We start from the raw sequence: 23,822 nt of genomic DNA, 5'->3' as shown, positions 1-23,822 counted from the left end.
TTTCTGAGAACCTGATAAGTAGCCAACTATATGGCCTTGATGAGGAAATAGTATAGTCCCACACATTTACATTTGAGTCATTTAGCAAACGCTTTTTGTCCAGACCGACTTCATAAACCCACAACCCTGGCATTCCAAACGCCATGCGCTACCAACTGAGCCACATAGCTTAAACCAATGAAATTGGTTGCTTGTCTGCCAACGTGTATCTGACAAGGACAGTGAATTTCCACTTACAATTTTTTTAGGTCTAGGAAGTAAATTCTTCTTATTCTCTGTATTTTTTATGGCAGTTGGCAACCAACTTTAAGGTGCCATTACCGCCACCAACTGGACTGGAGTGTGGACCAGAGACAGGGAAGGTCTAAATCCTACCCAATATTCTCATCCCCCTAAGGAAACGAAATACATAATTAAATAGTACATCCCCTGAAGATTTCCCCAGCAGTTCACTTAATGTTGGCTCTTCAACCCCATCACTCCTTAAATCGAATAACAATCACTTAATTTCCCTCCCATATTGCTGGTACTGAAATAGAACGTGTTCCACTGTCTCCATCTCCTCCTGACAATGATCACACCTCCCAGTCTGCAGTTGTCCTACCAATTTCAAAGGTGGGACACACTATTGAGCCTTGTGTGTCCCAGTCTCTGATTACACACCCCTTCTCTCTCAACCTGAGGACCTCCATGCCCCCACCTTTTCCTGTATCTTATACAGGTGTCTTCCCTTTCTCTCCCTTTTCCACAACTCTTGACATTTCTTTTTAACTACTGTTTTTATCAACCCCTTGGCTTCTTCTTTACTGATTGACAATTCCATCTTAAAATTAGGATGTTTAAGAGCCTGCTTGGTGATAACATCCACCTCCTCATTCCCCTCTACTCCCACATGAGCTGGTGCCCAGAGGAACATCACAAATACCACAATCTGTCTCACAAGCACTGCAAAACCTCATACAACACATCCTGTCTGCTCTGAGACACAAATGACTTTAATTTTATCAGTGCTGCACAGGAGTCAGAGTAGATCACTACAATGTCTGGCTCCTCCACCCACTCTGCAAACAAGAGTATGGCCAGCAACTCCATTGTGTAAACAGATAAATGATCCTTTGTTCTTTTTGTCACTGCCACCTATGACTCGGGAACACTAAAAGCTGCATCTGTCCTCCCAGTTTTAGGGTCTATAGATCCATCTGTGAATATATTCAAGAAAGCATAGTATTGTGTTTTTAAATGTTCACTTACAACAGAATCTTCTCCTTCCTTAACAACTCTTACCCTCTCAAGCAACCTAGATCTATCCCTAGCTGAGGGAGCAACCAAGCAGTGGAGGCTGCTGAGGGCATGACGGTTCACAATAATCGCTGGAATGTAACAAATAGAATGGCATCAAACACTTGGAAACCATATGTTTGATGTATTTGATACCATTGCACTTATTCCGCTCCAGCCATTACCACACGCCAATTAAGGTGCCACCAACCTCCTGTGCAACCAAGGTGGGATAGCAGGAAGAAACACAGAGGGGCTAAACTCCTTCCCAATCAACCCCATCTCTCTCGCCATGCCATTGCTTATCCACCCAAAACTTGTACTCAAATTTCGTTCATGTTCCCATTACTGTAGGAGTACCATTTTTTGTAGGATATGCAACCTTATGTCCTTGTCGATTTACCCATATGTCATGGTTAGTTGCTGTCTATCTTAACTTTAACGGCATCTCTCCCAACTGTACCTGCATTGCTACCACCGAGGAGGTCCTGAGTGCTCCACAACATATTCGTAGCGCTTGTCTGAGCTGCTTATCCATATGCTACACTTTCAGGAAGTACATTTCCACTACATCGACATACAAACCACGTTTCCCATAATGCTTCTCGCTTCAGAATATACGTGTTTCTTTTGCGACCAGCTTTCATGCGCAGAAGTTGACCTACAGTCTGAAAAAAATGGCAGCATTAGGACTGGGGCTGCAGGTATGACTTTCGGATGAACGTGAATGTTATGTGATTCATGGCTGGGTTTTTAATTTGAGAATGTATGTATATTATTAATTGCCACAAAATGGATCAGTGTGCATTGTTTTGATGTCGCGCAGAAATAGTTTTCAACGCACAACACGCGAGGCCTTCTGTGAACTTGACAAGCCCGCTCCGCTACTGTTAACTAGCTAATGTTAATAACAGCCCGCTAGCTTGTTGAATATAGCTAGCTACCTAGTTATGCTTATTTGTCATTTTGCTACGGAGCAATAACATGACTATTTACTGTTGTCCATAAGACAGGCGCATGACATTGTGGAACATGTGGTCAAGATTTTTGCTAGTTCAAAACGATTTTGATAGCTTGCTAACTAACAGCTACTCCACTCCAGACGTCACTGTTATATATTAATCATTTCCTTTATCATCTCTATCCTTTTTCAGGTGCGTCAATTCAGCACGTCGGTTCTCCGACAAGCATTGATCAGGGTAAGAATTATGAAGTTCAACTTCAAATTACCCTTGTCATTTGATCAGTGCAATATTCTGTTCTATGGCTGATCACGTCCTTTGGTAATATGATTCTCACGCACGCTACAGCTTGAGCAATGTCAGTGTTCATTTGCTCTGTGGTTCAAGTACGTGGTTGGTTATTCCTTATGTTTGTGTCCGTTTTCTATTTTAGCCCCCTATCGACGTGTATGGGGTCGGAGGTCGCTATGCCACAGCCCTGTTCTCTGCTGCCAGCAAGCAGAAGAAACTGGAACAAGTAGAGAAGGAGATGAGGACGTTGTCGGTGAGTTATCCACTGCACCTCTCTCTCCTGTCTTAGTACTCTCTGTCCACTTGTGTGTAATGTGTATATACACTCTCTATTAACTAGGGAAACATTCATTAGTTTGTTAGGCACTGATGCGGCCACTATCATTTTTGACCAGCTCTCTTTCTCTCTTGTCATTCTCTCTACCAGGCTCTGATCAAGGACCCCAAGCTGTCCAGTATTGTGATGAACCCTCATGTCAAGCGCAGCCTCAAGCTGAAGTTCTTTGGTGATGCCATGACGAAGGCAAATCTCTCCCCAATATCAGTTAACCTCATCAGTGAGTCGCCCAGCCTAACTAAGTCATACTCCACAGTGCACTCTTGTTCTGGAAACTGCTGTTGTGTAAGAAAAATAAATGGGGCCGGTTTGGGGAGGATGACATTGTTTTTCTGCTGTCAAGAGCCTCATCTACCAAACTGCTTAATTTCCTTGTCTTCTGACTCTCTTGACCACCTGAAATGGAAAAAGCAATATGGATGTCACTCCATACCTTTTTTTTTTCACTGGTTACCACAGACAGTCAAAATTGTGTAAATTCATGAAAACAAAAATGTGCTTTTGGTCTACATTTAAGGTTGGAGTTAGTCATGAGGTTAGCAATGTGGTTACATTTTAGGTTTAAAATCAAATTTTAAGAGAAATTGTAGTAATGATTTTTGCTGTGGTAAGTAGTGACAACCTACCCTTTTGGTTGGCTAGTTGTAACCGGAATATAAAGTAAACGTCAGCTAAGAGTACTGTTTACTGCTCACTAATGATCTTAATTAATTAGTGATACAAAGGAGCGATTAGGAGAAATAGTTGAGTATTTTTGCTTTTATTATGAGTACATCCTCACTCTTACTAATGTTACTGAATGCAAATGCCGTTCGTGCAAATATTATTTGTGGCTGCTGGCTAAGCCACTGAAGTTTCATTGTTCCCCTCTCTCCTCCTCAGCTGTGTTGGCAGATAATGGCCGTCTGACCCTGACCGCAGATGTAGTTGGCGCCTTTGCGAAAATGATGAGCGCTCACCGTGGCGAGGTCATCTGCACTGTCACCACCGCACATGTACGGTGATCCACCACCATACACACTGTGGTTGTACAGTTGAAGTCAGAAGTTTACATACACCTTATCCAAATACATTTAAACTCAGTTTTTCACAATTCCTGACATTTAATCCTAGTAAAAAGTCCCTGTTTTAGGTCAGTTAGGATCACCACTTTTTTTTTAAGAATGTGAATTGTCAGGATAATAGTAGAGTGATTTTATTTCAGCTTTTATTTCTTTCATCACATTCCCAGTTGGTCAGAAGTTTACATGCACTCAATTAGTATTTGGTAGCATTGCCTTTAAATTGTTTAACTTGGGTCAAATGTTTCTGGTAGCCTTCCACAAGCTTCCCACAATAAGTTGGGTGAATTTTGGCCCATTCCTCCTGACAGAGCTGGTGGAACTGAGTCAGGTTTGTAGGCCTCCTTGCTCGCTCACACTTTTTCAGTTCTGACCACAAATATTCTATATGATTGAGGTCAGGGCTTTGTGATGGCCACTCCAATACCTTGACTTTGTTGTCCTTAAGCCATTTTTGTCTTGAGATGATATCTTGAGATGTTGCTTCAATATCCACATAATTTTACTTTCTCATGATGCCATCTATTTTGTTTAGTGCACCAGTCCCTCCTGCAGCAAAGCACCCCCACAACATGATTTTTTGATTTTAATGACTCCAACCTAAGTGTATGTAAACTTCCGACTTCAACTGTATATAGTTGTCAACCCGAGTTCCATATTAGTTGTTATAGTGTTTGATTTGATCTTTGTGTGTATGACACAGCCCCTGGATGAGGCTAACCTGGCAGAGCTGAAGGTGGCTCTGAACGGCTTCCTGGCAAAGGGAGAAACACTCATATTAGAGACCAAGGTGAGACCATACTCAATTCGTGTCCTCGTTGGCACAATAAGGATTTATCTGCTGTCAACTCCTGGTAGGGCAGGGCGGTAAACTGTTAAAAATATATATATATATATATATATATATATATATATACTGGTATTCATTCACAGACATTTTTTTTTTCTCCCAACAGAGATGTTTAAATCAAATTGATTAGATGTGGCTAAAAGGCTGTGCGTGATGACGTAGTGCACATAAATAACTTTTGCGGTTACATTCTCATGTAGTGAATAGAAAATACAAGTTAAATGGGTTTCCATCGCATGTTAAACTACTGATGGTTTTGTCATACACACATTTTTAGTTATATAGTGAAGGTGCCCACTTTGGTCTTGGCACATGCTCTCCAGCCACAACCAAGCAAGGCTAAGGCTGTACGATGGCTCGGTTATTTCAGCAGTAGGGGAAACCTATGTGCTAAAGTTCCAAATGGTGAACACCTTGCAAAAGCCTCTCCTTTCAGCAGAAACATGTGAAAAGCTTAAGTTAATACAGCTCAACCAGTGTCAGCACTAAAGGAAAAACGAAATGTCCCATCACACTTGAACACCTCAGAGGCGATACTGAAACAGTTTGAGGACATTTTTGAAGGGTTGGGGGCTCTGTGAGGTGAGCTCCACCTAGTGGTGGATGTGTCTGTCAGACCAGTTCAACAGCTTCCCCGCCAAATCCACATTCCACTGAAGGAAACGATACTAAAGGCTGTTGATTCAATGGAGGAACAGGGTGTCAATACGAAGGTCACCAAACCTACTAAGTGGATAAGCAACATGATTGTGGTGGAAAAGCCAGGCAAAATAAGTCTGCCTTGATCCAAGTGCCCTGAACAAAGCCTTATGTAGGGTACATTACCAAATACATACTATTGAAGAGGTACTGCCTAGCCTGGAAAAAACAAATCTTTGGGAAAGGATGCAAAAAAACGAGTACTGGCAGGTATGTTGTTTGGATGAAGAGAAAAGTTACCTCACCACATTTTGGACCCCCAATGGTAGATACCGATGGACACGGTTACCTTTTTGGAGTGAAACCAGCTGCAGACTAATATCAGCAAAGGCAACAGGATGCACTTCAGGAATAAGTGTTATGGCTGATGACATCCTGGTATACGGCTGTGGTGCTACATTGGAAGAAGCCGTGCAGGACTATGACCACAACCTGACTCACCTCTTACAAAGAGCAAGGGAGATGGATCTAAAGGAGGATATGCCCAAATTGAGGAGTGCCTAGCCATTGTGTTCGACTGTGACTGTTTTGATCAATACCTTTTATGGTAGGTGCGGGTATCGCCTACATGAGAATTTCTTTTTTCCCCTCTATTTTTTTCGGTGAAGCCTTTCACTGTTGGTGAACACCTGTTTACGAATCATTTGACATATTATGGACGCGCAAGATTATTATATTTTTAAACTGCAGCCAAGCGTCGATCATGTCACCAGAATAAGACCCTCAATATTTATTGGGAAGGAGCATCAAGCTCATCACCTTGCACTTTCACCACCCTGTGAAGTTCATTTATTTTAGCTGTAGCCTAATAAACTGCATCCTTTCCTGAGTCAGTCGGAGGACCACACAACACCATAGCGTGACTCCCAAGTTTATTTTGATATGATTATATCAACATTTGTGCATGAAAGCATTTCTACCATTTCTTGCATTTTACAGACACAAAATGATCCCACCTTGTCCAGTGTGTTTTGTTGACATTTGGAAAGTTAACCGACATTTGCTATTTCCTTCAGGCCTGTCATGACATTTTCTTATTGTGCCTTCAAAGTATTCACAGCCCTCAACATTTTGTTTTTACACAGTGGGATTCAAATGGATGTCATATTTGGTCAACGATACACAAAATACACAAAAATACTTGTCAGTGGAAGAAAAATTCAAACATTTTCAAAAGATGTAAGGAAAATAAAACTACACTGAACTAAAATATAAATGCAACAATTTTAGTGATTTTTACCAAGTTACAGTTCATATAAGGAAATTAATCAATTGAAATAATACATTCATTAGACCCTAATCTATGGATTTCACATGACTGGGAATGCAAATATCTTAAAAAAATCATATTTTTAAAGTAGGGGAGTGGATCAGAAAACCAGTCAGTATCTGGTGTGACCACAAATTCCCTCATGCAGCGCAACACATCTCATTCGCATAGTTGATCAGGCTGTTGATTGTGGCCTGTGGAATGTTGTCCCACTCCTCTTCAATGGCTGTCTGAAGTTGCTGGATATTGGCGGGAACTGGAACACGCTGTAGTACACTTGGATCCAAGCATCCCAAACATGTTCAAGGGGTGACATGTCTGGTTAGCATGCAGGCCATGGAAGAACTGGGACATTTCCAGCTTCCAGGAATCGTGTACAGATCCTTGCATTATCATGCTGAAACATAAAGTGATGTCGGCGGAAGAATGGCACATCAATGGGCCTAAGGATCTTGTCACGGTGTGTGTGCATTCAAATTGCCATCGACTATAATGCAATTGTGTTTGTTGTCCGTGGCTTATGCTTGCCCATACCATAACCCCACAATGGGGCACTCTGTTCACAACGTTGATATCAGCTAAATGCTCGCCCACATGACACTATACACGCTGTCTGCCATCTGCCCGGTACAGTTGTAAATGGGATTCATCCGTGAAGAGGCCACTTCTCAGTGGCCATCGAAGGTGAGCATTTGCCCACTGGTTACGCCGCCGCAATGCAGTCAGGTGAGGACAACGAGAGCTTCCCTTAGACGGTTTCTGACAGTTTGTACAGAAATTCTTCAGTTGTACAAACCCACAGTTACATCAGCTGTCTGGGTGGCTGGTCTGATGATCCCGCAGGTGAAGAAGCTGGATGTGGAGGTCCTGGGCTGGCATGGCTGTGATAGGGTTCTAAACAGATTTGTGCACAACATCTGAGAGAGAGGATTTTTGTGCATCTGAAAAAATGTGATCTTTAAATTTAGCTCATGATACATGGGACCAACTCTTTGCATGTTGCGTTTTTGTTCAGTGTAATAACAAATTAGTGCAGAAAATTGTAGAAATTCATAAATGCTGGAAGTGAATGGAGAAATGTAATAAATAACTATACAAATGGGAACCGTTGGTCGAGTAGCAGAGTTGGAGGCTACCAAAGAGGATTTTTGATTTCTGTGCAATGTTCTACAAATGGGACTACTTCGCTGTCAGATTTGTCCTGTTCTTTTTGGTTGAACATTATGAAGCAATCAGGATGGAGAAAGCTCATTTATAAAAACAACTTCGAATTCATGTTTTGCCATTCTAGGGTCATGCACTACCCATAAAGCATAGCCTAGAACTCGTATTATTCAGAAACATCAAATACCTTCAAATGAGAAATACTGTGATATATTATGTCAATATTGCCCTGCCCTACCTAACACCTGGTATATGCAAAGGCTTAGGACTGTCAGGCTAGGACTAATCTGGAACATGTTGATATGCCAATGGTTTGAATGGTGCTTTAACTTGTATTACTTTTCTCTTTCCTCCAGTCTGATGCCTCCATCCTGGGTGGTATGATTGTCAGCATAGGAGATAAGTATGTGGACATGTCCACCAAGACAAAGATCCACAAACTGACCAAGATCATCAGAGATAGTTAAGTCCATTGTCCATTCCAGAGAGTCATGGGAATGTTTCTCTGCTTCCTGCCACCTATACAGCGCTATGTCCGCTAAAATCCTGTCTAGTTGTGTTCGTAATAAAATATTCTGTAACATACAAAGTGTATTTGTAATGCCTTTTATTTAAATTTTTTATTTCACCTTTTATTTAACCAGGTAGGCCAGTTGAGAAGAAGTTCTCATTTACAACTGCGACCTGGCCAAGATCGAGCAAAGCAGTGTGACACAAACAACAGAGTTATACATGGGATAAACAAACGTACAGTCAATAACACAATAGAAAAATCTGTATACAGTGTGTGCAAATGAGGTAAGGCAATAAATAGGCCATAGTGGCAAAGTAATTACAATTTAGCATTTAACACTGGAGTGATAATGTGCAGATGAAGATGTGCAAGTAGAAATACTGGTGTGCAAAAGAGCAGAAAAAAACAAAACAAGTATGGGGATGAGGTTACAGTGGGGCAAAAAAGTATTTAGTCAGCCATCAATTGTGCAAGTTCTCCCACTTAAAAAGATGAGAGGCCTATAATTTTCATCATCGGTACACTTCAACTATGACAGACAAAATGAGAAAAAAAAATCATTATTTGCAAATTATGGTGGAAAATAAGTATTTGGTCAATAACAAAAGTTTATCTCAATACTTTGCCAACAAAGGGTATATAACAATGACAGAGGTCAAACATTTTCTGTAAGTCTTCACAAGGTTTTCACACACTGTTGCTGGTAATTTTGGCCCATTCCTCCATGCAGATCTCCTCTAGAGCAGTGATGTTTTGGTGCTGTTGCTGGGCAACACGAACTTTCAACTCCCTCCAAAGATTTTCTATGGGGTGGAGATCTGGAGACTGGCTAGGCCACTCCAGGACCTTGAAATGCTTCTTACGAAGCCACTCCTTCGTTGCCCGGGAGGTGTTTGGGATCATTGTCATGATGAAAGACCCAGCCACGTTTCATCTTCAATGCCCTTGCTGATGGAAGGAGGTTTTCACTCAAAATCTCACGATACATGGCCCCATTCATTCTTTCCTTTACACCGATCAGTCGTCCTGGTCCCTTTGCAGAAAAACAGCCCCAAAGCATGATGTTTCCACCCCCATGCTTCACAGTAGGTATGGTGTTCTTTGGATGCAACTCAGCATTCTTTGTCCTCCAAACACGACGAGTTGAGTTTTTACCAAAAAGTAATATTTTGGTTTCATCTGACCATATGACATTCTCCCAATCTTCTTCTGGATCATCCAAATGCTCTCTAGCAAACTTCAGACGGGCCTGGACATGTACTGGCTTAAGCAGGGGGACACGTCTGGCACTGCAGGATTTGAGTCCCTGGCGGCGTAGTGTGTTACTGATGGTAGGCTTTGTTACTTTGGTCCCAGCTCTCTGTGGGTCATTCACTAGGTCCCCCCGTGTGGTTCTGGGATTTTTGCTCACCGTTCTTGTGATCATTTTGACACCACGGGGTGAGATCTTGCATGGAGCCCCAGATCGAGGGAGATTATCAGTGGTTTTGTATGTCTTCCATTTCCTAATAATTGCTTCCACAGTTGATTTCTTCAAACCAAGCTGCTTACCTATTACAGATTCAGTCTTCCCAGCCTGGTGCAGGTCTACAATTTTGTTTCTGGTGTCCTTTGACAGCTCTTTGGTCTTGGCCATAGTGGAGTTTGGAGTGTGACTGTTTGAGGTTGTGGACAGGTGTCTTTTATACTGATAACAAGTTCAAACAGGTGCCATTAATACAGGTAACGAGTGTTGGACAGAGGAGCCTCTTAAAGAAGTTACAAGTCTGTGAGAGCCAGACATCTTGCTTGTTTGTAGGTGACCAAATACTTTTTTTTCCACCATAATTTGCAAAGAAATTCATGTGATTTTCTGGATTTTTTTCTCATTTTGTCTGTCAAAATTATAGGCCTCATCTTTTTAAGTGGGAGAACTTGCACAATTGGTGGCTGACTAAATACTTTTTTGCCCCATTGTAGGTAGTTGGATGGGCTATTTACAGATGGGCTGTGGACAGCTGCAGCGATCGGTAAGCTGCTCTGACAGCCGATTATTGAAGTTAGTGAGTGAGATATGTCTTCAACTTCAGTGATTTTTGCAATTTGTTCCAGTCATTGGCAGCAGAGAACTGGAAGGAAAGGCGGCCAAAGGAGGTGTTGGCTTTGGGGATGACCAGTGAAATATGCCTGCTGGAGCGCATGCTAAGGGTGGGTGTAGCTATGGTGACCAGTGAGCTGAGATAAGACGGCAGTTTACCTAGCAAAGACTTATATTTCTGTGTCCATGCAGACTGGTTGTTGCTGGTGGAGGGAATATAAAATGCCTGTTTATCAGTTTGGATCATTTATGATGCAGTTGATGTACCACATTAGTGCCATAATCGGAATTATAAACTGGGTGGTTCGAGCCCTGAATTCTGATTTGGCTGAATCCGACTGTATAACATGGGTATGACCAAATATTTATTTTTACTGCTTACGCTGGTAATCCGTTTATAATAGCAATAAGGCTCCTCGGGGTGGGTCCATGTACCAAAGCCACACCGCGTTGTGTCTTACATAAGAACAGCCCATAGTCGTCGTATATTGCCCATATACCGCACCACCTCAGGTCCTATTGCTTAATTATAAACTGGGTAGTTTGATGCTGGTATGATGCAAATGTATTTGTTTACGTTTTTTAATTATGATGGTAACCAGTTTGTAATAGCAAGGCACCCTGGGGGGCTTTGTGGTGAATGGCCAATATACAGTACCACAGCTAAGGGTGGTATCCAGGCACTCCGTGTTGCAAGAACAGCCCTTAGCTTTGGTATAACCCCACGGCCTTATTGCTTAAATGTATTTTCTCTTTTGACTTCAAAAGATATTAATATCAGAATGTAGCAATTAGTGTTTCCTCTCATTCATGGGAATATGCTCTGCCACTTCTTGGTATATCCGTCCATACTATGCTCTTAATAGAGGAATTAAATTCCTATATGTTGCATTAAATTAATACACTCAGCATTCTAGCCAGTCTGACGATAAGTTAATTAGTTTCTACCAAGGAACAGACAGTCATTGTTCTAATTCTTGATTATAATTACACACATTATATTCAGTACTAGGATTAAAAGAAAATTCATACATCTATACAGTAACATAATAGTATTCTGATTAGTCAGTCCTGATTGAAATGTATACATAATTAGTCATTATTGATAAAAAAAATCCCTTAACAGCTCTGCATAGCCCGGGGTGTGCTCCATATTACTTTAACAATTTTACATTCACACTGGTGATGCAGTGATTTCGGAAAGTATTCAGACCCCTTTATCCACATTTTGTTACGTTACAGCCTTATTCTAAAATTGATTTAAGTTGTTTTTTTTCCCTCTCAATCTACACACCCCATAATAACAAAGCAAAAACTGTTTTTTAGAAATTCTTACAAATGTATTAAAAATAAACAAATATCACATATACATTAGTGTTCTGACCCTTTACGCAGTACTTTGAAGTACCTTTGGCAGCGATTACAGCCTCGAGTCTTGAGTATGACGCTACAAGCTTGGCACACCTGTTTGGGGAGTTTCTTCCATTTGTCTCTGCATTTGTCTCCTCTCAAGTTCTGTCAAGTTGTTCGATCAGGTTTCAAGGACATTCAGAGACTTGTCCCGAAGCCACTTCTGCGTTGTTTTGGCTGTGGCTTAGGGTCATTGGCCTTTTGGAAGGTGAACCTTTGTCCCAGTCTGAGATCCTGAGCGATCTGGAGCAGGTTTTCATCAAGGGTCTCTTTGTACTTTGCTCTGTTCATCTTTCCCTCAATCCTGACTAGTCTCCCAGTCCTTGCCGCTGAAAAACATCCCAACTGCATGATGCTGCCACCATGCTTCACCGTAGGGATGGTTCAAGGTTTCCTCCAGACGAGACACTTGGCATTCAGGCCTAAGAGTTCTATCTTGGTTTCTCCAAGTAGGCTGTCATGTGCTTCCGTCTGGCCACTCTACCATAAAGGCCTGATTGGTGGAGTGCAGTAGAGGTGGTTGTCCTTCTGTTTTCGCTTTGTCGTTATAGGGTATTGTGTGTGGGTTGGGGCAATTTAATACATTTTTAGAATAAGGCTGTAATGTAACAGAATGCCAAAAAAGTCAAGGTTTCTGAATACTTTCCGGATGCACTGTACATCTGAATCATAAATATTCTTTATTCACTGGTGACCACAAGGTCAAGTGACTGTGTAGACTTTAGGGGTCACCATACTCCTACAATATAGCCTACTGCTTAAATTCCTCTGGTAATTCCGTTTTAATGTATGTTTAGATTATGTGGAGGTGTTAGATGATTCATTTTTTACTGCATAGCAGCATACTCCGGGCGTGCCGGCTAATGTTATAGGCCATCACTAAAACAACTGATTAAACTACCATGAACCTTGATTAAAGTTTCAACGTTTATTCACAATGTGCACAGGATAGAGTCAGTGTGGATACTCTGAGAGGGAGATTTTTTTTCAGAGTTAGTAGTTGTTAGCCATTTAACAGTTTTATGGCGAGGGGATAAGCACTGTTTAGGAGTCTGTCTGAGCCTTGATGCACCAGTACGGCCTGCTGGATGGTAGCATGTAGAACAGTCCATGTATTGGGTGGCTGGAGTTGAATAAGGAATGCTAATGCTGGGTCAGAGCAACAGCTGACAAACTAGCTCTCTGGATTTGTGATCACTGGAGCGGCAGGTAGCCTAGTGGTTAGAGCGTTGAGCAAGTAACCGAAAGGTTCTGCCCCTAAACAAGGCAGTTAACCCACTGTTCATAGGCTGTCATAGTTAAATAAGAATCTGTTCTTAACTGACTCGCCTAGTTAAATAAATAAAAAAATCACTGCTATAAAGTGTTTCATACCTTTTAATTGATATTGAGGACATAAACGTTTAACTCGGGAAATGTGTTTCCCGGTAGCTCAGAATCTATGGCCTTCAAATTCAAATCTGGACCTTGAAGCCAGTTCCACAGTTTTTTTCCCTTTCTAATCAGGGAAGGGTTTAGAACTGGGACACCAAGGTGTGTGCAATTAATTATCCGGTATAACAGAAGTCTGAACCTCAAAGGGAAAAATCTGAATACCCCTGCTCTGTAGCTTTCAGAATCTATTGCTTTTGATTTCTTTCTCTTTTTGAGGTGATGTTTGGCCCACAGGTGGCTCTGGTCACTGGTTCCACGTGGGGCCTGGGGTTAGCCATAGTGCAGGTACTGTGCCAGGGCTTTAAATGGGATGTGTATCTGAGCACCTGGGACGTCCAGAGGGGGGCCGTGGTTGTGGAGGATCTGCAGAGGGAGGGACTCAAGCCCAGACTGGACATTACAGACCTGGCTGACATCCTGGCGGCATGGCAGCATTTCATGAAGGAGTACGGGGGTCTGGATGTGCTAATCAACAACACACGCATCGCCCCAAGACGTAACTGCACATTATTAATGACTTAACTTTCACTCACACAGTCTGACACACTGGCTGCTTTCATACAGGCAGCCCAATTCTGATTTTTTTTCCCACATCAAATTTTTGTCAGAGCTAATTTGATTGGTCAAAATACAATTAGTAAAAAAAGAACAGAGTTGGGTTGCCTGTCTAAATGCAGCCATTGTGCAATAGTTATTGTGTGTCAGCTGGCCTGGGAATCAGTAACATTTAAAGTAAACTAATAGCTCCCTCTATGTCCAGAAGGTGACCCTGCATCCTTCGGCAGCCAAGTAGAACACATTCTCTAAACCAAATTCTTCGCCACCAGTAACATGTGCAATGAGCTTCTTCCTCTCCATGTGTGTTCTCTGGACCTCCAGGCCCTGCAGAAATGGCATCGCAGAGGAGGAGCTAGTGGCTCTGATGAAGTGCTTTGTTGCCGAGGCCAAAGCTGGAGACCACGTCAGCAAGAGCTGGCCAAATTCTGGCTATGGGTTGTCCAAAATAGGCCTGATGGCTCTTAGAGACACCCCAGAGAGGATCCAGCTAAACCCCTGCTGCCCGGGCTGATATTACCTATACCAACGGGACTAGGACGCCCGCGGAGGGGTTAGACACACCTGTACACCTTATTACAGGTGCAGTGAAATATGTTGTTTTACTGGGACAGCCATAGTAGTACGGTGCAAATTATATATTTTTCACCTTGTTGGCTCAAGTATTCAAACCAGTGACCTTACTTACTGGGCCAACGCTCTAACCACTAGGCTCCTTGCCACCCTACATTAAACAACCATGTTAATGTGTCTCATTTGTTTACAGGGCCAGAGGATAGGTTGTGCACTGAATAGCTAGTATTATATTTGATTAAACAAGTCACTTCATTGTCTCAAAAAGGACTGTTCAATGTAATACACAATTATTAAATAACAAAGAAACAGATACAGTATGTTTGCAGTTATTTTTGTTAATGCTCTTTAACCCAGCTTTGACCAAATATCTGACAGTGAAGTGAGAGGTTTGTAAACGTCGCATATCCTGGAATGTACCAACACAGGGAGTGCCAGTGAAAAAATATACATCATTTCTGATTTGAACGCTGAACTCAAGAAACAGGTTTACCTAACTCGGCTGAATCGCTTATTCATTAATTGTGAATACTATTAACTGACATTGTGAGGGGCTTTTAGCTTGTGAAGATAAATACTGCACCTAAACTGTCAAGGAGCTCCACACTCCACCCCTCCGAAGATCAGGAAGTGCGCTCTCCGTGCTCCAATCGCTCTCTGTGAATCAGCTGAGTTTGGGCTTTCCACCCTGTTGCGTTTAGCATGATCTGCACGAGAGAAATTGGAAACGCACCCCCCCCACCTAACGGTTGGTTGACGGTTTCTCAAAGCTTCAGTTACAGAACGGACGCTACACCCAGAACCGTTAACATTTGCCGGTTTCCCGGGATTTAGTGACATTTATTGGACGCACGCGAATGGTCAGCTCAAACCCGAGCTTGTTTTGCAGTTGGTGAGTCATTGATGCACCCATATGATGCACCTTGTGTTTTTTTGTTTACCGCAACATTTGGTCCCGGTTTGGTGAGAATAAAAATTGACGGGGTGTAGCTAATAATATAGGCCTATAAATCACTGGATATAGCACATTGAAATCACCATATTTCAATTTTAATTGGCTTGTGTTTTCTCCCCAGTTCACGTTTTCCTGCTGTGAATCAATATTATCTAAATATAGTGCTACCCTAATTCCTTTGACTCGGTGGACAACGGGGACATGATGCAGTGTCGCGTTCACGCTATTTTAATTATTTCTCTGCAACATCAACAACCATTTCATCTCAGTTATTGTAACATTGTTGCACTGAGTCTGGAGCTTTATAAACAACATTGGAAAGATGAAGAAGCAGCAGAATCTTGGGTGGGCCTGGGAGCCAGACTCAGCCAAACAGAATGAGTTTTTCCCCACAAAAGGGCTTTACTACAGGTAGAAATACTCGTCAGTATCATCAGCTGTCCGGGTAGCTGGTCTCAGCTAGCTCTCTGCAGGTGAAGAAGCAGGATGTGGAGGTCCTGGGCTGGCATTGTTACACGTGGTCTGCTATTTTGTGAGGCCTGTTGGATGCACTGCAAATTTCTCTAAACCGACGTTGGAGGCAGCTTATGGTAGAGAAATGAACATTCACTTATCTGGCAACAGCTCTCATGGACATTCCTGCAGTCAGCATGCCAATTGCACACTCCCTTTAAACTTAAGACCTGTGGAATTGTGTTGTATGACATTTTAGAGTAGCCTTTTTTTGTTACTAGTATAAGGTGCACCAGTGTAATGATCATGCTGTTTAATCAGCTTCTTGATATGCCACAACGGTCAGGTGGATTATCTTGGCAAAGGAGAAATGCTCACTAATAGGAATGTAAAGAAATTTGTGCAAAAAATATGCTTTTTGTGTGTATGGAAAGATATTTTATTCAGCTCATGAAACATGGGACCAACACTTTACACGTTGCATTTATATTTTTGTTCAGTATACATTGCCAACAACATCTAATTGGATGAAATCGTTTCTCCTTCTCATTCTCTTTCTCACACACAGACAGATGGAAATCCCTGATTTGCTCTTTGACGAGGCCATCTTACATAATGCAGTCAGGTCTATAGAGTCACATTCAGAGCCATAGCGCTGCCATGACTCAGTCTTTAACAGCAGTGTCTGTCCCATCCTAGAAGTTCTAGCCTGTCCTATTCCTTTTATAGGCCTAGTCTCAAAAGGCATATTTATATGCTATATGGTAGTCAGTTTCATGGTGTCACAATCAGGTGACTGATATCTCTTTGCATTGCCTATTGGGTTTGTGTCCCTAAATCAGCTGGTAGTGAGTCCACCCTCTAAACACACAGTCTCCTTTCCCCTTCAGGAGCAAACGTTGCAGGCCTACCACAAGCACTCCCAGCTCCCTATCAGCATGTTCATGAGATGGCGAATGAGTGTCTGATAGGCCGCTCCAGGTATTATTGTGTGTTGAAATGCAACTTTGGGCTACACAGCAATGCGTTTCAGTATTAACGCAATGTAGGCCTAAATATCTACATTTCCTTGTTTGAATTCAAACATTAGTTTATGACTAGATAAATATTCCAGGAAGCTAATAAAATCAGTTTTGTGAAAGATATTTGTATCCACAGGGTAATATGTTTGCAGAGGGTTTTAGTAGGTCACTTGACAGGCTTGAGGTTGTGCTATGCAGGCAGCCTGTATTTCTGCACCTGACGTTCACATTGCATACAAATCAGGTAGCCTGGCAGGTAGGAGTGTTGGGCCAGTGGATCAAATCCCAGAGCTGACAAGGTAAAAATCTGTAGTTATGCCCCTGAGCAAGGCAGTTAACCCACTGTTCCCCAGGCGCCAATGTTGATTAAGGCAGCTCCCCGCACCTCTCATTCAGAGGGGTTAGGTTAAATGCGGAAGACACATTTCAATTGAATGCATTAAATTGTACAACTGACTAGGTATTCCCTTTTCTTCTTCACTTCTCTGTCAGGAGAGAACATACCACATTAGCAGAAGGTGGGAGATTGAGACAGAAAGGGGGAAAAAATGAACCTGACTGAAGATGTGTGGATGTGTCAGCAGCTGTAATGAGGCTGGCCTTTTCACTCAGATTGGGGATAGCACTGACCCAGCCTCTTAAAGGAGATGTTCTGATCCAGAATCTGTATTAAAGTGGAGCTCAACCAATCAACCAGTTGACTAATTGGGGTCTGCCCTAGTCCAATGGCCACAGCTGTGATAGAGAATATTCAATTCACATCTTATCTGTTCTGATATCTGACCAGAGCTAGACAGACTATAGTCAGTCAGTTCACTTACATGCTAAAGTAATACTGTGTCTGTGTGTGTGTGTGTGTGTGTTTGTACAAAAGTAGTAAGTCAGTTAATCTGTGTAATGCGTTGAGTTTGGGAGTGATTTAGTGGGTGAGGGTGTGTTATTCAGGGTCGGTCAGGAGATGAGGACATGATGTGTAAGTTTCTGTCAACGCCACTTCTGCTTACTCATAAGCCAGGATTCCACTCTCAGTGATATAATACTCCTCCTTATAGCTCTCTCTCTCTCTCTCTTACTCCAATTCAAATTAAATCTAATTTTATTTGTCACATGCTTTGTAAACAACAGGTGTAGACTAACAGTGAAATGCTTACTTACGGGCCCTTCCCAACAATGCAGAGAGAAAGAAAATAGAGGAATAATAATAGAAAAGTAAAAACTCGTAATAATCGATAGACAACGAGTAATGATGATCTTGGCTATATACTAGGGGTACCGAGTCGATGTGCAGGGGTACGAAGTAATAGATATGTACATATAACTAGGAATGACGTGACAGATAGTGAAAAGTAGCAGCAGTGTATGTGATGAGTCAAAAGAAGTTAGTGCGAAAAGGGTCAATGCGGATAGTCCTGGTAGCTAGTTGGTCAAAGTGGCAATATCTAACTTTTTGGGTGACCCGACCAAATTGATATAGAAATGTGAGTAATAATTCCACTTGAAAGCAAGTCTAAGAAGCGGTAGATCTGTTCTATTTGCACTGTTACTGTGCTTCCCCTTCTTAAGTTTTGTTTTTGTGTCTTTTACTTTCGGTTTTATACACCAGATGAAACAACAATATTTTTGGTTATGGAAAATATATTTCGCAGTGGTTTAAATGGTACAATGATTCTCTACACTATACTAGCTTATTTTGTCACATAAACTGAAATTAGGCAAACTATTAGTTTTAGCAACCACAAAATGGCAGCGCGATTTCTGCATAGTGCAACTTTAACTATTTAACTAACTATTTAGCAGTTTTATAGCTTGTGGGTAGAAGCTGTTCAGGGTCCTGTTGGTTCCAAACTTGGTGCATCGTTACCGCTTGCCTTGCGGTAGCAGAGAGAACAGTATGACTTGGGTGGCTGGAGTCTTTGACAATTTTTAAAGGCCTTCCTCTGACACCGCCTGGTATAGTGGTCCTGGATGGCAGGGAGTTCAGCCCCAGTGATGGACTGGACCAGTCAAGATTCTCTCAATGGTGCAGTTGTAGAACATTTTGAGGTTTTTAAGGTGTTGTCGTGGGGGAACAGGCATTGTCATGCCCTTTTCATGACTGTGTTGGTGTGTGTGGACCACGATAGATCCTTAGTGATGTGGACACAGAGGAACTTGATGCTCTCGATCTGCTCCACTACAGTCCCGTCCATGTGAATGGGGGCGTGCTCAGCTCTTCGGTTCACGTAGTCCACCATCAGCTCCTTTGTCGTGCTGACGTTGAGGGACAGGTTGTTGTCCTGGCACCACACTGCCAGGTCTCTGACCTCCTCCCTATATGCTGTTTCATCATCGTCGGTGATCAGGCCTACCACCGTCGTGCCATCGGCAAACTTTCCCGTCTGTCTCTTTGTCAACCTTTCTGTCTACAAATCCCTAAGCTTGTCTGAGATAAAGGTTTAGAGAGAAACAGAGACAGAAATAGGCCTAGATTTAAAGGAGATAGTCCTAGTCAATTATCAAGTCAATCCATGTGTGTGTCAGTGTGTCTGCTCATTTTGTTTCCAGGAAACACATTGCAGATCAATGTTGTGGAGGAGTCAGACAGATAAAGAATGCTAAGGCTGGCAAACAAACAAAAGCAGCCCCTAGCTAGCTCCTGTCCATTAGAACCCAGACTAGACATGTTGACCTGAGATGGCCCTAATTTAATCAACCCGACTGAGTGTGCCTGTGATCTCACTATACACACAGCCTCTAACACACAGACACAGAGAGCTAGGTTATTACACATATAGAGGGGAGGGATATGGGTTCTGAGCTTGGGGTGTGTGCAGGTATACCCCAGACAGAGTGATTAGGGTAGAGCATGTATTGGTAGACCACTTTGTTGTTGACATTTACTCTGACTTGGTTACTGGCTGCCATGTTATTGTTGCTCAGCAGCACCATGTTCTCTCCTGTTTCCATGGCTCAAGGCATTGAGTTTTTATATTGCTTCCTCACTGTTATTCTGTTAATGGAGGAATTATTTCCAGAGGTAAGCTGACCTGCTACTGTACTGACATGGCGTGATATTGTGTTTTTATAAGCATAATATTGTGTGTGTGTGTGTTGTCAGGCACGTGTTGGGCAGGCTTGCCCATGTTAAAGCCTCTCTCTCTCCCAAAGTAAGTCCAGATGTCTCTGTTGCTCTAATCCTGTCCTGTCTCTGTTAGTCCCTCTCTCTCTGCTCTATTACATTGGCATAATACATAGTACACACACACACACACACAAAACAACTATGCCACTGCAGAAGAGCCATCTGATCATAATACAGTTAAACCAAATATTTTTGCTAGCTGAATAAATGGTTTTATTGACTTTAAGCCTAAGCATATCGAGGATGAGGTTTCCATTTGAGATCTTTCAAAGGACTCGTTATCCCACTGGTTGTCATAGCAAGCATCTGTGGGCGTTATCTGCTCCAGTATTCACAAATCATCTCAAGAGTAAGAGTGCTCCCATCTTATTCATCATGATTTAAAAGGCTAAACTACTCCTAGATCAGCACTTCTATCTTGAGACACTTTGTGAATATGGGCCCTGATGTTTATTCCTCTGGGAGCACGTGTACATAGGGGTAAACAGGAATTATTCGCCTTGTGTCCTAAATACCAGTTGTCTATTGTACACACTCCTCCCTCTCCCTTCTTTCTCAGAATTCAAGACAGGCCAGGCAGACCAGCACAGGGCAGACCCAATCATAATTGAGCACATTGTGATTCCTGCATGTGTGTGTGCACGTGTGACTGTGAGCATATCAAACCACTTTTGCAAGAGAAACCCCTCTGCAACATGCTACAAACAGAGATCTGGGTTCAGGGTTGTGTTCATTAGGTTACACCGTATCAAAACATTTCAAGTACATGTAGCCTATTGGACATGATTTTGGTGTAGGGATTCATGTCTGACAACAATTCTCTGTTCTGTCTCCCCCTCTATCCCTATCCTCCTCTGCTCCCCTTCCTCCCCCTTTCCCCAGACACAGGCTGAGTATGCTGGGGTGTGAGTGAGGCATCATGGATCCCGAGGAGCAGGAGCTGCAGAATGACTACCGTTACCGTAGCTACGCGGCGGTCATCGAGAAAGCCCTGCGGAACTTTGAGTCGTCCAGCGAGTGGGCTGACCTCATCTCCTCTCTGGGCAAACTCAACAAGGTATGGATGGCAAGGCTGGTACAATATATTGAGTCTGGAGGTCAGACATCCAGACACTCTATACTATTGAGTTGCACCCATGGTGTGACAGATGAAATTACTCAGTGGGGCATTCAGTTGTATTTCCATCCTGGTTTGCATTTCCTCAGTGTGTTCGTGTCCTGGCAGAGTAGAAGAGCACTGCTTATTTTTTTGCATTGACAAGTTAGACAGGCCATTGGTCTCTTGATCAGTGTATTGCCATTAGTGTTTTATTAGTTATTTTGTGTATGTTGGTTTGCATTGAGAGCATTTGCATGTGGAAGTGTCAGTTTAAACGTTCTGTAAACAAAGCAGGAAATTGTTTTTGCTACTTTCAGCAATTTTAAACTCAACAGCATGCATATTATACAGTGCCTTGTGAAAGTATTCGGCCCCCTTGAACTTTGCGACCTTTTGCCACATTTCAGGCTTCAAACATAAAGATATAAAACTGTATTTTTTTGTGAAGAATCAACAACAAGTGGGACACAATCATGAAGTGGAATGACATTTATTGGATATTTCTAACTTTTTTAACAAATCAAAAACTGAAAAATTGGGCGTGCAAAATGATTCAGCCCCCTTAAGTTAATACTTTGTAGCGCCACCTTTTGCTGCGATTACAGCTGTAAGTCGCTTGGGGTATGTCTCTATCAGTTTTGCACATTGAGAGACTGAATTTTTTTTCCCATTCCTCCTTGCAAAACAGCTTGAGCTCAGTGAGGTTGGATGGAGAGCATTTGTGAACAGCAGTTTTCAGTTCTCTCCACAGATTCTCGATTGGATTCAGGTCTGGACTTTGACTTTGCCATTCTAACACCTGGATATGTTTATTTTTGAACCATTCCATTGTAGATTTTGCTTTATGTTTTGGATCATTGTCTTGTTGGAAGACAAATCTCCGTCCCAGTCTCAGGTCTTTTGCAGACTCCATCAGGTTTTCTTCCAGAATGGTCCTGTATTTGGCTCCATCCATCTTCCCATCAATTTTAACCATCTTCATTGTCCCTGCTGAAGAAAAGCAGGCCCAAACCATGATGCTGCCACCACCATGTTTGACAGTGGGGATGGTGTGTTCAGGGTGATGAGCTGTGTTGCTTTTACGCCAAACATAACGTTTTGCATTGTTGCCAAAAAGTTCAATTTTGGTTTCATCTGACCAGAGCACCTTCTTCCACATGTTTGGTGTGGCTTGTGGCAAACTTTAAACAACACTTTTTATGGATATCTTTAAGAAATGGCTTTCTTCTTGCCACTCTTCCATAAAGGCCAGATTTGTGCAATATACGACTGATTGTTGTCCTATGGACAGAGTCTCCCACCTCAGCTGTAGATCTCTGCAGTTCATCCAGAGTGATCATGGGCCTCTTGGCTGCATCTCTGATCAGTCTTCTCCTTGTATGAGCTGAAAGTTTAGAGGGACGGCCAGGTCTTGGTAGATTTGCAGTGGTCTGATACTCCTTCCATTTCAATATTATCGCTTGCACAGTGCTCCTTGGGATGTTTAAAGCTTGGGAAATCGTTTTGTATCCAAATCCGGCTTTAAACTTCTTCACAACAGTATCTTGGACCTGCCTGGTGTGTTCCTTGTTCTTCATGATGCTCTCTGCGCTTTTAACGGACCTCTGAGACTATCACAGTGCAGGTGCATTTATACGGAGACTTGATTACACACAGGTGGATTGTATTTATCATCATTAGTCATTTAGGTCAACATTGGATCATTCAGAGATCCTCACTGAACTTCTGGAGAGAGTTTGCTGCACTAAAAGTAAAGGGGCTGAATAATTTTGCACGCCCAATTTTTCAGTTTTTGATTTGTTAAAAAAGTTTGAAATATCCAATAAATGTTGTTCTACTTCATGATTGTGTCCCACTTGTTGTTGATTCTTCACAAAAAAATACAGTTTTATATCTTTATGTTTGAAGCCTGAAATGTGGCAAAAGGTCGCAAAGTTCAAGGGGGCCGAATACTTTCGCAAGGCACTGTATGTGTGTAAGAGTTCATGGGCGTGTGTCTGTGTGTGAGTGACTCTCTGGCTCTGAGCCCAGTCACTACCTGCAGTCACTTATCTGGCCTTGCTGGCATTGCCATGGTTGCACCTGGTTCTATCTGGCTCCAGGATCAGTGGACTGGGAGATGGAAAACATTCCAAATCTATCAATTGAGTTTCTAAAAATTATCCTACATCAGTGTTGATTCACTTATCCCCCAAGCATTCAATGGAGAGGATGATAGACTGTCCCTTTCACTGAATAATGTATTTACCAAACACATTATTCAAACTCTCATTGACCTATCATATAGTGTGTATAGATTGCTTTTGCAGGCACTCCGTTTCAAGTTTCTCGTAAATTGTTCTACTTCAGTAGCCCAGAATACATGGCCTGACTCTCTGTCCCCTGCTCCACCCAAGTGGGACTTTGGACACTAGTAGGTCCCTGCTTGTGACACATTTAGGAAGAAGGATGTTTGCTAAGGAGTGTTATGGTAGAATGGCCGTGTCTTGATCTGTGTGTGTCTAGGTGCTGTGTGGGAATGAATGAGGATTCTTTCAGGCCACTTTAGCATTAATCTGTCAAGTAAACAAAGCAAATTACAAAGTAGCATGGTAACTATACAATAATTACCAATGAATTACATATTTATTTGATATCCATTAAAACACATACCACTAACACGCACCACTGGCATATCTCTCACTGTCCGTCCCCCTA

At 42.3% G+C, this 23,822-nt stretch overlaps 2 protein-coding genes across 2 annotated transcripts in view; both read left to right on the top strand.

Moving 5' to 3' along the window:
* The first annotated feature begins 1,866 nt into the window (after positions 1 to 1,866).
* Positions 1,867 to 8,501, top strand: LOC110501636 (ATP synthase subunit O, mitochondrial). Its single transcript, XM_021579335.2, has 7 exons — positions 1,867 to 1,982; positions 2,433 to 2,477; positions 2,674 to 2,784; positions 2,959 to 3,088; positions 3,751 to 3,863; positions 4,633 to 4,719; positions 8,269 to 8,501. The coding sequence occupies exons 1-7, from the start codon at positions 1,956 to 1,958 to the stop codon at positions 8,377 to 8,379; spliced, it is 624 nt and encodes a 207-aa protein (XP_021435010.1). The 5' UTR covers positions 1,867 to 1,955; the 3' UTR covers positions 8,380 to 8,501.
* A 6,594-nt stretch (positions 8,502 to 15,095) lies between these two features.
* LOC110501633 (protein dopey-2) overlaps positions 15,096 to 23,822 on the top strand; it is a 46,670-nt gene continuing 37,943 nt past the window's right edge. Inside the window, 2 exon segments of the mRNA XM_021579331.2 lie at positions 15,096 to 15,367; positions 20,909 to 21,083. Coding sequence (XP_021435006.2) covers positions 20,946 to 21,083 — 138 coding nt within the window. The 5' untranslated portion in view covers positions 15,096 to 15,367; positions 20,909 to 20,945.

The sequence above is a fragment of the Oncorhynchus mykiss genome, chromosome 22, assembly GCF_013265735.2.
Source record: "Oncorhynchus mykiss isolate Arlee chromosome 22, USDA_OmykA_1.1, whole genome shotgun sequence".
Classification (NCBI taxonomy): domain Eukaryota; kingdom Metazoa; phylum Chordata; class Actinopteri; order Salmoniformes; family Salmonidae; genus Oncorhynchus; species Oncorhynchus mykiss.
The sequence above is the reverse complement of the archived record's forward strand: the minus strand, read 5'-3'. Positions and strand labels throughout refer to the sequence as shown.